Source organism: Taudactylus pleione, unplaced genomic scaffold (genome assembly GCF_031769625.1).
Source record: "Taudactylus pleione unplaced genomic scaffold, aTauple2 ptg000147l, whole genome shotgun sequence".
Classification (NCBI taxonomy): domain Eukaryota; kingdom Metazoa; phylum Chordata; class Amphibia; order Anura; family Myobatrachidae; genus Taudactylus; species Taudactylus pleione.
Window position 1 is genome coordinate 1220471 of NW_028284549.1, and position 15471 is coordinate 1235941.

A 15471-nucleotide genomic window follows, 5' to 3' on the forward strand; every position below is an offset into this window, starting at 1 on the left:
AGCTCTACATTCTATCATATTCACATGCTAAGCATGTTGATATCTCAACCATGTCGACATGGTAAATGTCGACCTGACATACCACACCGATATTCACTGCTCCCGAGAGGGTGTGGGTACAAAGTACTCAGGCTGCACTGGGGACTAGGATATGAAGGAGGGTATTTAGGGGTCTATTCACTAAGGCTTGGAGAGAGATAGAATGGAGAAAGATAAGTCCCAGCAAACAGCTCCTAACTGTCAGTTTACAGGCTGTGTTTGAAAAATGACAGGGACTTATGGCTGGGACTTATCTCTCTCTATCTTATCTCTCCAAGGCTTAGTGAATAGACCCCTTAGTGTGCAATGAAATTGTATTATATTGTGTCTGGTAGACAGGTCATTATTTAGGAGAGAGAATACATTTTATGGTATACAGTATATACAATATTTAAAAAAATATATATTATCATTTCATTATTAAAAAAGTATCATAATTTCAGGAGATTTTCACATGATTCAGAGTCAGATCTTTTATAAAAAATAGGTGCTTCAAGATCGCATGCAATTAGCTGGGCCCAGATCTGATGGAGGGGCCTCGGGCCAGTTGCTAAGGGTGACAAATGTCCCCCGAAGGCCATGCTTTCTGGATTTGGCTAACCCACCCCCACCCCCCTCAGTATCACCCGGGTTCCGCAGATGTCTTAATGACCCTGTTTGAAAGTAGCGTTCTTTTGAAAGGTGGGCCTTCTCCATCTTGCATCATTCTGTTGTATATGACCAATTTATCTAATATAAGCAGCGCATTAGACAATTTGGGCCTTATTTATCAACGAGTTTTATCACTCACAATGTTAGCTACTTGGGTCAAGGTCCGGATTGTTTTGCATTCTGGCGCTTGGTAAATTTGGCAAATAAGCTTCCCCATCTGATACCTGCTGCAGTCCCCAGTAGACACATTCAGGGAATATTTAATATTTGGGGGTACCACCCGAAGACACGCGTTATATTGCAAATATTAATTAATAAATACGCCTCATATGCTTTGATATATAGTTTAAAGTTGAATACCTCACGGTGGCTTTAGTTGCTATTTTATGAGGAACAACAAAAAGTGTGTTTGCGGTAAGACTATTTTAGATCATTCCTTTAGGATACTGATTAGATAGCGTCCCCTTATACCTTCAAAGCAGTGGAACTGTCCTTATGCTCTACTTCCAATAATCTTATAAATCGTTTATTGCACTGCTCAGTCAACTGAAAACTTAGTTACTAAAGAACCTGATGAATTTCTGGTCCTTAAGTCTATGGGCTATTACACTCTCCCTATTATCCTTGACCTTTTGGAACCTTATGGAATGGAAGACTTCCATGGGATTGTAATTTCAGACCAAGTATTCTGTTTGTGTCCTATCTTCTTCAGTATTTCTAAATCTTTTTTTTTTATTTATTTTTTTTATACTTTTTGTAAACTGCAAGGGTCTTTTTAGGCTTCACTGAGTATTTCTGAGTTTATGACAAAACTAATGGAAAAAAAAATAAAGAAAAAAAAAGTCTAAACGTACGGGTTTTTATTTTGCAATAAAATAAATGGGTTTTTTTTATTGTAAAATGCAATATTCGATATAACAAAAAAAACTTTTTCTAGCTTCTTTAGCCACTTGTCTGGCGTGGTTGCATTGTTTGCGTGCCATCGCGACTGCGCAGCCGCTGGGGAAATTCAAGTCCTGATGGCCCGATCATCGATAGTCCGATATATCGATGACCGATATATAAGAAAAATTATGTTAAATAATTGTCTTGGGTAGAGTTCTTGACCTAATTCAATAAAAATTCAAAAATGCTACAAGTAGGTTTTGGAAAAAAATATTAGCCAGTTAAGTGCTTTATGTCACTCTGTGATGATGTTAGCAGAACAGGTATTGATACTTTAAATAGACTTCAGCATACAAAGGTGACGTTATCACTGTCGGTAACCTCTTTCAAGTGCAGGGTAATCTACTGGGATTTCACCTACAGTAAGACTCTTCACACTCTCATAAATAGGCCCCTCGGGGGTTTAAAGGTGCGTACACACTGGGCGATAAAGTGGACGACTGAACGATAACGATATCGTTATCGTTCAGTCGTCCACTTTATCGTCCATTTTTAAGCCCAAAAAGATGAACGATAACGATGACGCGCGTTCCCGCGGGTCGTTCGTCATCATCGTTCATCGGGCTGACATGCAGGCCAACCTGACGATCTCGTCAGGTTGCTGCATGTCAGGGAATGGGGGAGAGAGCCCGGCGCTGAACGATATCGTTAATGATATCGTTCAGCCTGCCGGGGACACACTAGACGATATCGCTCAGGGAGCATATCGTCTAGTGTGTATGCACCTTAAGTCATTAGCAGTAAAAAGACTGGAGACGTGAACCAGTGTAGAAGTCACGCATAGCAACCAATCAGCTTCTACCTATCATTTTATATTAATGTACTAGATAAATGTTACCTCAAAGCTAATTGGTTGCTATGGGTAACTTCTCTCCTGCTCCACTTCTCCACCTACTTCACTCCTTGATACTCTTTACAATTCCAAGAAAAATTGAGACTGGATTCTTATGTGATTCAAGCTAATCAAGTTAATTACTTAATTAGTGAGCCAAGTAATCCTCATGCCTCTCTAAAGGCTGTATTATTTTTTTCTCTGCTATATTCAGTGACAGATAAGAACCCAATGAACTTTTCTAAAAAAAAATAAATAAACATGAACTGTCCTATCAACTGTCCTAAAATGTTACACATCGAACATGCAGCAACCAATTGACATTAGTAATTGACATAACAGCTAAATTAAGATAATGGCCCTCATTCAGAGCCGTACGCTCTGAGCAGAGCGCACGCTCTGAATGAGGGCCGGGCTCCATTTTCATGGAGCGTCCTCCTGGACGCTCGTATAGCTGTGGGTCACCACCCACAGGCTATACGAGCGTGCATTGTGATGGTCACGATGGTCGAGACCATCGCGACCATCGAATTTGCGAGCCAGAGCCTGCGGTTGAGGTTTTCAACCGCAAGCTTCGGAGTGATTTTGGCTCTATCAGAGCCAAAATCACTCCCACTGACATCACTAGTGATGTCAGTGGGCCGGCTTTTGACGGGAGGCGTTCCCGTGGGAACGCCCCCGTCAGGGAGGCACGCCCCTGGCACGCCCACCAAAGGGGGCGTGCTGTCAATCAACATTGACAGCACGCCCCCTTTGATCGGACACAACGAGCGAAGGACTTTCCTTCGCTCGTCGCGTCTGGCGCATGCGCACGACGGAGCTCCCTCCGTCGTGCGCATGCTCAGTCCATAACATCGACCCACTTGCGAGCGGACAGCCGCTCGCGAGTGGGTCTGAATCAGGCCCAATATCCCTTACTGGGAGTGATGTTTTATATATATTAACAATAAGGGGCCTACTTAACAATTTGACCCGATGCTTATCACTGCAATTGTAAATCTTTGTGCATGGCCTAATTAATCAATAAATATTCGCCGAGCAATGAGCAATGCTCAACTGTCTGACGATACCGGCTGGCAGCGGCAAGAGTACTTGGCCTTGGGCCTCCAGTAGCAGTTTCAATGAAGAGGAATAAAAAAATAGAAAAATATACATAAACTGGACAAAAAAAAATTTATTTTTAAAGAAAAAATATATATTTTGGTTTTCCTGAGATGATGATAGTGAATGGAGGACAGTGTCTTGCTTATACATAGTAACCTTCAGGGGCAAACGCAGGATTTTTACGGGGGGGTTTCCATATTATATTATTTATTTATATATATATATATATATCTTAAAGCAATCCACACACTCTTCATTTATAGTATAGTTGCTGGGGTGCAGCATCAATTTTCAGTCTGGGCAATTTACCACAGACAAAAATGTATGACATAGTATAGGGGTGCACTCACCAGACTTCAGCCGATTCATAAATAGATAACTTTATTCCATCATGGATAAACAAAGTTATCTATTTATGAATCGGCTGAAGTCTGGTGAGTGCACCCCTATACTATGTTATATATATATATATATATATATACTGTATATGTGTGTGTGTGTCACACACAGAGTATACATACACCCAAAACATGCTTACAAACACTCACACATCATGCATACACGTTCCCCCGTCATTTTTACCAATTAATATTTGCATTAAACAAATAGGAAAATATGGAATAGTAATAGAGTTTATTTACAAAAAAAAACAAAATGCCGGAGCTGTTAGAATTTCATATTACTATATTCCCTCCAGGGACTATCCTGATGCAGCTGCACAGCACCAACCTTGCCAATTGGACCACACTGACACCAGCAATGTCTGTGTAGATATAGCTTTATTGTATATAATCATGGTGGCACCAAACAGCCCCCCCTCCCTTTCCCTCTATGTCTCACACATCCCAAACACCCTCCCCCCTTCGTCCCTGGGACTTCAATGTCACACACATTCATCACACATACACACACATACAAATACATCACACACACACACACACACATTCATCACACATACACACACACACACATTCATCACACATACACACACACACCTACCCAGCCAACAATAACAAGAGACTGACCTGGCATGATTCAGCAGTTAGCCTCTCAGTGTCGTGCTGCTTTCCCACGCCGCACCGCACCAAACAGCTCCTCGATCCCTCCCTTGTATGCACTGCAGGAGTTGTCACTGGAGAGACATGCCGTCTCTCCATAGAGCTAGTACGCCACGCGGGAGCGCCGGAGCTCACAGGCTCACAGCAGGGTTGTGGATAGATCCCCTTCCGTAGATGTACCTAAGGAAGGGGATCTATACAAAACCCTCATAGCAGTCAGGACAGCCGAGTGCGCACCAGAGCAGCGGGCGCCCGGCAAATAGAAATTGCAGCAGCGGCCGGGTCCACACCAGAGCATTCTCTGCTCTGTGTGGCCACCCTGGTTATGGCTTCTGAAAAAAATTGGTAGGTCAGTGGGGGGGTTCTGGGTACTCAGAAACCCCCCCTGCGTGCGCGAGTGACCTTGTTAAGTAGGTGATAGCTACTGTAGATTCTCCATGCAAGCTATCGTCTGAGATGGTTGCCACTGGTGATACTCAGCGATAGCCACCGCAGGCAGCAGCTCCTGATAAATGGAAGAACACAGGTCTTTATAAATAGATTCCTAATTGTTTGCTTCTCCTCCTCTCTGGCACCAGACTGCCCACGTTTGGCAGAGGCTGACTACACTTCCGTCTCTTGCTTGCTGGGATGTGTAGTTTCCGGCAGCTGAGGAAGCATTGGACGGCCCTCCTCTGCAGTAGCTGCTCCCACCTTGTCACTCACTTATACATAAATACCTTGGGGAAGATTGATTAAACTTGTTGTCCAGAGCAACCCATCAGATTCTAGATATAATTTTATTGAATGATAGCTAGAAGCTGACTGCATGCTATGGGTAACAACTCCATTTGTCCTCTATAGAAGGGTTCATAAATCTCCCCCATATTATAAATGTTGGGTGTTGCGGGTGTAAGCTGGTGTTTCCTCTGTAGTGGAGCCATCCATTCACTTCTTCCTTCAGTAACAACTCTCAGCTCAGACCACACCACAGCAGAGAGGCTAGGGTTCCCCAACCAAATGCAGATTAGAGATAAAACATAAGCAGATATATATATATAAATATATATATATATTTATTAGTAATGACCCTTCAGTGGTACTGGAAATGGTTTCTTGAGATTCAAGCAATAATATAGTTATAGAGCAGCAGTACCTAAGATTTATATTTAGTAAACAGAACAAATATGGAATAACTGACTATTCTCTACAAAATAAAATGTTAGAATAACCCTACAAATCTACAGTTTATCTGCAAGATTTTACACACTACTCAGTAATAAAATAATTCATACAATGTATACCAGCAGCATAAATAAAGGACCATTTAACCTTAATAAAATGTCCAGAACACCCTGTCAGTTATGGGTACTCTTTCAGTGTTTTGGATAGTGGCAATTTGGGCTGCAGTTGGGTCTTTTGCACAAATGGGTCCTTGATGTATAACTGTATGCTGCAGCGCTGTCATATAGATTAATAGTAGCAATGTTTAGCACACCAGCTAGTTACAATATGTGTATATTTATAATGAATGGGTTTCACTCATCAAAGTCAAAACCTGAAGAAGGACACAGCTTTCCTTCCAGAAGGTAGGTGTAGCATCCACTGGGACACTGCAACTGGCTGTGGCACTACAAGTCCCAAACCCGCTCGGCCTGACTCTCTGGATTTTTCTGTAGCCTCATCTCTCTAACCAGAGAGGGCCAGAAAAAGTTTTGCAGAGGCCCCAGGGCATTTAACATGTGGGGACCCCTACCAATATAACTGTCAATATGATATGCTGCTGTTGTTAAAAAAGTTTAATGTGTAAATAATACTAAATATGATGAACACACTGCAGTGCCACCACTTCACATTATGCCACACATAGACAGCAGTTTGCTTACCACAGTGCCCTACACACAGGTGATGCAGCTATGTGTGGAGGGGGTCCTGGGCAATTGCCCCAGCTGCCCTGTTGTTAATCAGACACTGTGATTAGGTCTCTCTCTTTGGCTTTTACTTCTCTGCCACTCCAGAGCAGGTCTGTCTCTCCTGTAGGATACCTCACACTGGGGTCTATGTTCTAAGCCTTGGAGAGAGATGAAGTGGACAAAGGTTAACTGATACCCCACAACTGCAGGGTATCACATATATAAATACGGTCAGGTGCATAAATATTGAGACATTGACAGAATTTTCATATTTTGGCCTCTATTCACCACCACAATGGCTTTGAAATGAAACAAACAAGATGTGCTTTAACTGCAGACTTTCAGATTTAATTTGAGGGTAATTACATCCAAATCAGGTGAACGGTTTAGGAATTACAACGGTTTCTATATGTGCCTCCCACTTTTTAAGGGGCCAAAAGTAATGGGACAAACTAAACAATCCTAAATCTAACTTTCACTTTTTAATACTTTGTTGCAAATCCTTTGCAGGGAATTACAGCCTGAAGTCTGGAACACATAGACATCACCACACACTGTGTTTCATCCCTGGTGATGCTCTGGCAGGCCTCTAATGCAAATGTCTTCAGTTCCTGCTTGTTATTGGGGCATTTTCCCTTCAGTTTTGTCTTCATCAAGTGAAATGCATGCTCAATCGGATTCAAGTCAGGGAATTGACTTGGCCATTGCATAACATTCCACTTTTTAGCCTTAAAAAACTCTTTGGTTGCTTTTGCAGTATGCTTCGGGTCATTGTCCATCTGCACTGTGAAGCGCCGTCTAATGAGTTCTGAAGCATTTGACTGAATATGAGCATATAATATTGCCCGAAACACTTCAGAATTCATTCTGCTGCTTTTGTCAGCAGTCACATCATCAATAAATACAAGGGAACCAGTTCCATTGGCAGCCATACATGCCCACGCCATGACACTACCACCACCATGCTTCACTGATGAGGTGGTATGTTTTGGATCATGAGCAGTTTTCTCCATACTCTTCTCTTCCCATCACTCTGGTACAAGTTGATCTTTGTCTCATCTGTCCATAGGATGTTGTTCCAAAACTGTCATGGCTTTTTTAGATGTTGTTTGGAAAACTCTAATCTGGTCTTCCTGTTTTTGAGGCTCACCAATGGTTTACATCTTGTGGTGAACCCTCTATATTCACTCTTGTGAAGTCTTCTCTTGATTGTTGACTTTGACACATATACACCTACCTCCTGGAGAGTGTTATTGATTTGACCAACTGTTGTGAAGGGGTTTTTCTTCACCAGGGACATAATTCTTCTGTTATCCACCACAGTTGTTTTCCGTGGTCTTCCGGATCTTTTGGTGTTGCTGAGCTCTCCGGTGCGTTCTTTCTTTTTAAGAATGTTCCAAACAGTTGATTTGGCCACACCTAATTTTTGTCCTATCTCTCTGATGGGTTTGATTTGATTTTTCAGCCTAATGATGGCTTGCTTCACTGATAGTGACAGCTCTTTGGATCTCATATTGAGAGTCGACAGCAACTGATTCCAAATGCAAATGTCACACCTGGAATCAAATCCAGACCTTTCACCTGCTTAATTGATAATGAAATAACGAGGGAATAGCCCACACCTGTCCATGAAATAGCTTTTGAGTTGATAGTCCCATTACTTTTGGCCCCTTAAAAAGTGGGAGGCACATATAGAAACCGTTGTAATTCTTTCCTACACCGTTCACCTGATTTGGATGTAATTACCCTCAAATTAAATCTGAAAGTCTGCAGTTAAAGCACATCTTGTTTGTTTCATTTCAAAGCCATTGTGGTGGTGAATAGAGGTCAAAATATGAAAATTCTGTCAATGTCCCAATATTTATGCACCTGACTGTATATATATATATTAAGAAGAAGCATTAAGACACACATAGTTGGCTCCTTATTTAAACAATTAATCTGATCATTTGGTGCTGCTCCAGCTAAATACCCGAACTTTGGACCAGTAAGTTGTACAGAAGTCCCGATTCGGTTCTGCAGTCTGTTCGGAACTCAGATTTAAAAGCTGAACTCGGGTTTGGATTGCATGTAGGTCTATACTGTATGATATAATTTTAGCTGTTTCGATGATTTTTTTTTATTGACTTGTATAGATTGAGCATAAATTTTGAAGGAATCCAATACCAAATCCAGACCAAAACACCTCACAGTGGTTTTGCCAAAACCAGAACCAAAACACGATGATGAATTAGAACCAAAACCAAAACACAGGTGTCAGCGCACATCTCTATTTTAGTAATTATTCTGTGCGGCCTCCATGCCTAAATATCATCCTATGGCCCCCATTTACTAACAAGTTTTATCACCAAAACGAGTGATAAATGTCACTGGGTATGATAAATGATGCTCCCGCCAATCAGCTCCCAACTGTCATTTATCAAACAGTTGACAGTTGGGGGCTGATTGGCTGGAGCAGCATTTATCATACACAGTGACATTTATCACTCGTTTTGGTGATAAAACTCGTTAGTAAATGGGGGCCTACAGTATATCCTGAGAAAGCCGACTGCAGCACTCACTGAATCTGGTTTATAACTATATTCGGTTACAATAGGCCATATAGCACTACTGCTGTGGAAGGTAAGGCGACTAATAACTGATGTATAATGCGTGGAGAGAATCTGATTGCCGATACCTTATTATTGTACATGTGAAGTTGTAACAACTGATCGCTGATATCATATGACTGTAAAATGTGCAAAGCTGCTCCAGTGTCCTCATATATAGAACATAGTTACTTATTGTGTCTCATATTTTCTCTCTGCTTACAGCGGGATTTCTCTGCTCATCCTCAAGCAGCACAGACTCAGATCCCTGCAACTCCAGTCCCTCAAAGAGATCAGCGCAGGCAATGTCTATATCACCGATAACCACAACCTCTGCTACTACAATACCATCAACTGGACCGCGCTGTTCAGGACGTCCAACCAGAAAACCACCATCAGAGACAACAGAAAGGCAGAGAACTGCAGTCAGTATCTAGTGTCACGGGCACTAACGATAACATGGTTCATCTAGCCATAGATCAGATGTGGGGATGGGTATCAAACCATATAGAGTGTGGAGGAGTTACCCCTAGCAACCACTTAACCTTCTAGCTAGCATTGATAGGTAAAAGCTGATTGGTTGCTATGGTAAACTTTTCCGCTTGTCTACTTCTCTACTCTTTATAAGGCTTGCTACATTTATATATATATATATATATATATATATAAATCATACTTGCCTAAACTCCCCGGGAGTCGCGGGAGGCTCCCGATTTTTTTGTGTAACCCCCCACACCCCCGGAATAGTAGGCAGATCTCCCGGATCTAGTGAAGTGGGCAGGATGGGGAGATTTTCTGCGAAATTTGCGGGTCCGTAGGAAGGGGGTGGGGCTAAATGGCACGAATCGCGTCATTTAGTGCCGCCCCTCTGTGCGGACCCACAAATTGCGGGGCAAGGGGGGGTTCCTGTAAAAGGGGCGGGACCTAATGATAACTATAGTCTGGCCCCACCGCCCGAAGCTGAGAGCAGCTGGTCCTCTCTGGCTGCTCCCGGAAAGGAGTGAGAAAAAGTCGGAAAATATGATTATATATATATATAATTATATACACCCTTTAACTTCCAACATGCCTCTTCAGCATTTCTATAGGTTTGTTTCCTATGTATCTGCCAGATCATTCATCCATCCAGTATACAGTCTTTATTTATAATAGCATCTCCTATCCTCTCTTGAAGTACGTAGGTGAACATGCATGGGTTTTATGACCACAGTACCCCTCACTTCTTGCCTTCATGGGAGCAGACAGATCATGAAGGGTGGGCTGTAGATCCATCGGGGTCCATTAGCCTAATTCATTTAATGATCAGTGTAATGGAGATTGTGTGATATTACAGAGGCTCTAGATCAGGGGTGGGCAATAAATAGCTCTTCGGCTGCTGTGGGACTACATGTCCCAGCATGCCCTGCCAGTTTTGCTACCAGGACATGACTGTGGCAGGGCATGCTGGGATCTGTAGTTCAACATCAGCTTGAGTGGAGGGTAGTTTATTGCCCACCTCTGTTGTAGATGCAGCCTAAACCTTGTCACACAAGAATTCATGGTTTTGTAAGAAAGTCCTATTATGGGGGTGATAGGACAGTTTTGCTAAGAGTATGATACTTATCCATCTAAATGACTTTTGGTTTCATTTCCATTTTGTCTTGATACCTTTTAGCTGCAGAAGGAATGGTGTGTCATCCTCTATGTTCCACTGCGGGTTGTTGGGGGCCGGGGGTCGACCAGTGCTTGTCCTGCAAATACTTCAGTCGCAGGAAATCATGTGTCAGGTCTTGTAACCTTAGATCTGGGTAAGAGATGTTAAGATTATAGACCCTTTGTCCTGATAAAATGTTTTGGCATACATGTGTATGTATGTTTAGTTTATGAACTGTAGTGGACTGAGTTATGTTAGTGCATCTATAATTAGATAGCAGACACTAGGAATATTACGGACGTAATTAATATGTTTCAGTATTAGGTATAGATTTGAGACATAAGATGTAGAGCTGTTTCGAAAGGTTCAAAGTGACTTTACAATGGAGAATAATTTAGGTCCAGTCTTTCCAAGTTACCAGCAAAGGAAGAGATTTATCAAACCTTCCAAAATGGAGAAGCCCTAGCAACTAATCAGATACTACCTATCATTTACCTAGTACATTCTATGAAAATGATAGCTACAATGTGATTGGCTTCAAGTTCTACAGTATGGGCATCAACTCCACATTTCCTTTTTAGAATGTTTGATAAATCTCCCCCATACTAACCAGACTGGGGCTATACACAGTTACACACATGGTAAAAATAAAGAGTTTCTCCTATCCGGAGCATGAACCTGTGCTCACTGCTCGGTATACATGGCACATCCAGGGCTATAATGTATACTAAAGATGTGTTCCTTTGGAGGTAAGAAGCTTTCTGGCTGAGTATGGTAGTCGGTGAACGCAGCTAAAAGCACCACATCTAAAATGATTTATAGTAAGGATGTATGAGCTCTATCAAATAGCTCATTAACAAATTGTATGGATATAAAACAATAGCCAAGGACACTGAGCACTAGGTATCTGACAACTTAGGGGTATATTTACTAAAGTGCAGGTTTTTAGAAGCGGGGATGTTGCTCATAGCAACCAATCAGATTCTACTTATCGGGATGTAGTTAGGATACCGGCGGGCGCTATTCAGACAGCCACATCCCAACATGGGACTAAAGATAGCCGTCGAAATCCCGACGCCTATCATTAGTCCCACTACAAAATCCCCACACCCGGCTTACCGAAATAGGTGTTTTAGCGCGTGGGGGGCGCTTAGCATTAGGGACCCCCGAGGGGACTTAGGGTGAGGCACCCCCCCGGGAGGGTTAGGGTAGGGAAAGTGGGGGTTAGGGTTAGGCACCACTAGCGGGTTTAGGGGTAGACAACCCCACCCCCGGGAGGGTTAGGTTTAGGGTGCGGGGAGGGGAGGGTTAGGCACTAAGGGGGGAGGTTAGGGTTAGGCACCCCTAAGGGAGGGTTATGGTTAAGTAGGGGAGAGGGGAGGGTTAGGGTACTTACCTGATGGTGTCGGGATTCCGACCCATCTGGCTGCAGCTGTCGGTATTTGATCCGGCAGCTAAACAGCCACCGGCATTACATACCGATTCCATACATCATTTTTCTAGCACCTCCTAGTAGATAATAGCTACAACTCGACTGGTTGCTATGGGCAACACCTCCACTTCTAAAACCTTAGTAAATATACCCCTTAATCTGGTTGCTGCATTGGCACGCGGCATTGGTCACAGATATTTATGAAGGGCCTATAGGAGATTAGAGCCGTCCACTGTTAGCTCCTTAGTTGTAGGAGATCATTGTATGGCAGCTAAGTTTGTAGATGGGTTTAATTATTATTATGTTCCTCCCTGCCTGTAGCACCACAAACTTTAAGAAAACGCCATCAATGTGGACTTGTCCCTCCCACACCGTAATAATAATAAACCGTCTTTCAGAATAATCTTTTTTTTTTTTTTTAGTTTCCTGAGAGATGATCTCTTTTAATTACAGCAAATTGCAGCCACTTCCCCTGCTTTCCGCCTTTTTCTCTTCCCCATCATCCTCGTCACCTTATCTCATATATCCCATGTTGTCCCCACTGATTCCGCTCTGAGCCTCTTGATTCTACTTTCCGTTACCTTTTACTTCCCCCCCTCTCTGTTTTATACTCTCATTGTGATGCAGATGTGCTCCATATACAGCCTTCTCCTGGCAGAGTACCGATATCATCTGTATTTACAGCAAGGCTCGGAAAGCAGCGTTCCACGGGCAGACCTGCTGTAGATAATCCAGGAGCCTGCAGAGTCTCACATTTGACTTGGTGCATGACAAACGAGCTGAAATAGTTATGTGATGCCCTATCAGCAATCACAGCAATCTTTTTAAATAATATATTTTCAAAAAAACACAAGGACTTGTATCAGAGGGTAACACTGTGGGTTCGTTAAGAGTTTGGGGAGTGCAATCCACAATGCTATTAAAGTCTGCTGATCAGACATATCAGTTCATAAGGCAATAGCTGTATAAGGAGCAGACATGTTGTACAGTGACATTTCCCTCACGTCCAGCTCCCCGCACTTTAGTAAATCTCCCAATTGACTCATGTAGTAAATCTTCCAATTGACTCATTTTTCAGCCCTATGTGCTGTTATTATAGAGCTGTATTCTGTTTGGTGATGTTCCGTCCACTTAACACCCCTGACCTTGTCTGCAGGGAGCCCCCGGGAGTTTGCCAATGGTTCTGTTTGCCTGAAGTGTGACAGCCAATGTGAGAAGACAGAGGGAGACACGCCCACCTGTTATGGACTGGTAAGGGAATTAGGGGGATGCTATGTCAGACATTCGATTATGTGAGATATCGCTAAATTATTTCTCAGGTTTTAAACTAATGCTGCGTACGCACTAGACGATTTCTTGGACGACATGGCGAATTGTACCAACATATCGGGCTAGTTCTGTTGGCTGTGCGCGCACGGCCGATGGAGGTACCCAGCTGCAGACGCCAGGAAGGTGAATGGTGCAGGTAAACCATGTATCGTGCGGTCGGTCAACGGATCGTGCAGGGTCTACCGCCCGCCCGATATATCGTTCCACCGGACCATCAGGCATGGGATTGGCGGGTCGGGTAGTGTGTACCCGTCTTAAGAGAAAACTCGCTGTAAGTAACATTACATCCGTGTCTGCATTGCGGAGCTGGCATTCCGCTTTGCACATATTCACTGTCGACTTATTAAGTGTTGACAAAAAATGACCGCTTCCAGATTATCGATATAATTACTGAATGGAGTATCTGCAAGTGACACACACTAGGATATTATAGATACATTTTAGTCAGCAGCCAATTATCCTACCGGTACGTTTTTGGAGTGTGGTAGAAAACTGGAGCAACCAAGACGAGAACATACAAACTCCACAAATATAGGGACCTGTCCAGGAATCAAACTCACAACCCCAGTGCTGTAAGCAGTGTTAACCACTCTGCTATTGTGCTGTCAAACCCAAGCTGCACAACAATCACTTCATAGTTTTATGTCGATATTGCGAGAATGAGATTCTACAAGGTCAATGGCCCTGATTCAGAACCGCTCGCAATGAATCAGGGCGGCCGTTTTTCTTTTTAAAAAGGCCTCCTGGCCACTCGCTAAGCTGTGGGTGACCATCGGGCTTGCGACAAGACCCTTGTGGTAGGGTCTCGTCTGCCGCAAGCCCCAGTGAGCTTCCGGCTCTAATAAAGCCGGAAACTCACTACTGACATCACTCGTGATGTCAGTAGATCCGCCCTCAAATGGCAGGCGTTCCTGACCGTTTGACCAGCCACCCCCCCCCCCTCCCCGCCTACAAAACGGGGCGAGCTGTCGATCAACATCGACAGCCGCCCCATTTGTAGCGAGCCCCGGAGTGAGTGAATTTCTCACTCGCTCCGGGGCTTGCGCACGCTCATTGCGCACCCCGTGCGTGCGCAATGCCCCAACATCGACCCGCTTGCGAGTGCATAGCGCTTGCAAGCGGGTCTGAATCAGGCCCAATGTCTGCTTCTTAAATGTAAGAAATGTCAAATTGTTATTGCTAATTGCTGAGATTGCTGGCAGTATGAAATAAACATACTGTAATCCCAGGTTTTCATTACATTAGTCCTAACAGACGTCTTTATTTCAGGGTCCCGACCACTGTGAAAAGTGCACCAACTTTAAAGATGGCCCAAATTGTGTTGAGAAATGCCCAGAAGGGCTGCAAGGGGCGCACAGCTTCATCTTCAAATATGCGGATGAGGATAAAGAATGTCGACCCTGCCATGCAAACTGCACCGAGGGGTAAGAGTCTATGATATGCTGTTATAGAAGAGGGGACTGCTGGTATATCATATCAAGTATTATCACTTTTACATTGGGATCTAGCCTTCGCTGCGGTCGGTGCAGCAGATTATGTTCTGGAATTGCTTCTTTTGCATTATTAAACTTAAGGGGGAGATGTATTAAATTTTTAAAAGACAACAGGTGGAGAAGTAAAAAAAAAATATACAGAAGAGAGCGCTAGATGTAATCAGTATTTATTACAACACATAATAATATAGATAACAATTATGATCAATAAAAATCAATAGCAATGGTTAAAAATGCTCAAAATATATATCATATACCAATTATAAAGCACAAAAAAAGTTGTTACAATATGGAAAAAATTATTATATGTAGTCCAAAAATCTCCAGCAATATAGATCAATGGGCAGACATAAATCACATACTTTTTGCACATCAGTGCTTTGTTGTTTATGACGAATATACAGTCGATGAAGGAAAAATTTGAAAATCCAGTGTCCGCAAACAATAAATTTGTAACTTTATAAAGTTAATTGAT

General features: G+C 42.9%; 1 protein-coding gene across 3 annotated transcripts in view; it reads left to right on the top strand.

Annotated features, from left to right (window-relative positions):
* The window catches only part of ERBB4 (erb-b2 receptor tyrosine kinase 4), a 1059049-nt gene that overhangs the window by 813216 nt on the left and 230362 nt on the right, over positions 1 to 15471 (top strand). The window contains exons 12-15 of one of the 3 annotated variants that reach the window (XM_088474081.1): positions 9335 to 9534; positions 10764 to 10896; positions 13335 to 13425; positions 14773 to 14927. The exons of the other annotated variants lie outside the window; for them this stretch is intronic. Of the exons in view, the coding sequence (XP_088330207.1) occupies positions 9335 to 9534; positions 10764 to 10896; positions 13335 to 13425; positions 14773 to 14927 (579 nt within the window). The remainder of the gene's footprint in view (positions 1 to 9334; positions 9535 to 10763; positions 10897 to 13334; positions 13426 to 14772; positions 14928 to 15471) is intronic. 3 annotated transcript variants of the gene reach the window in all.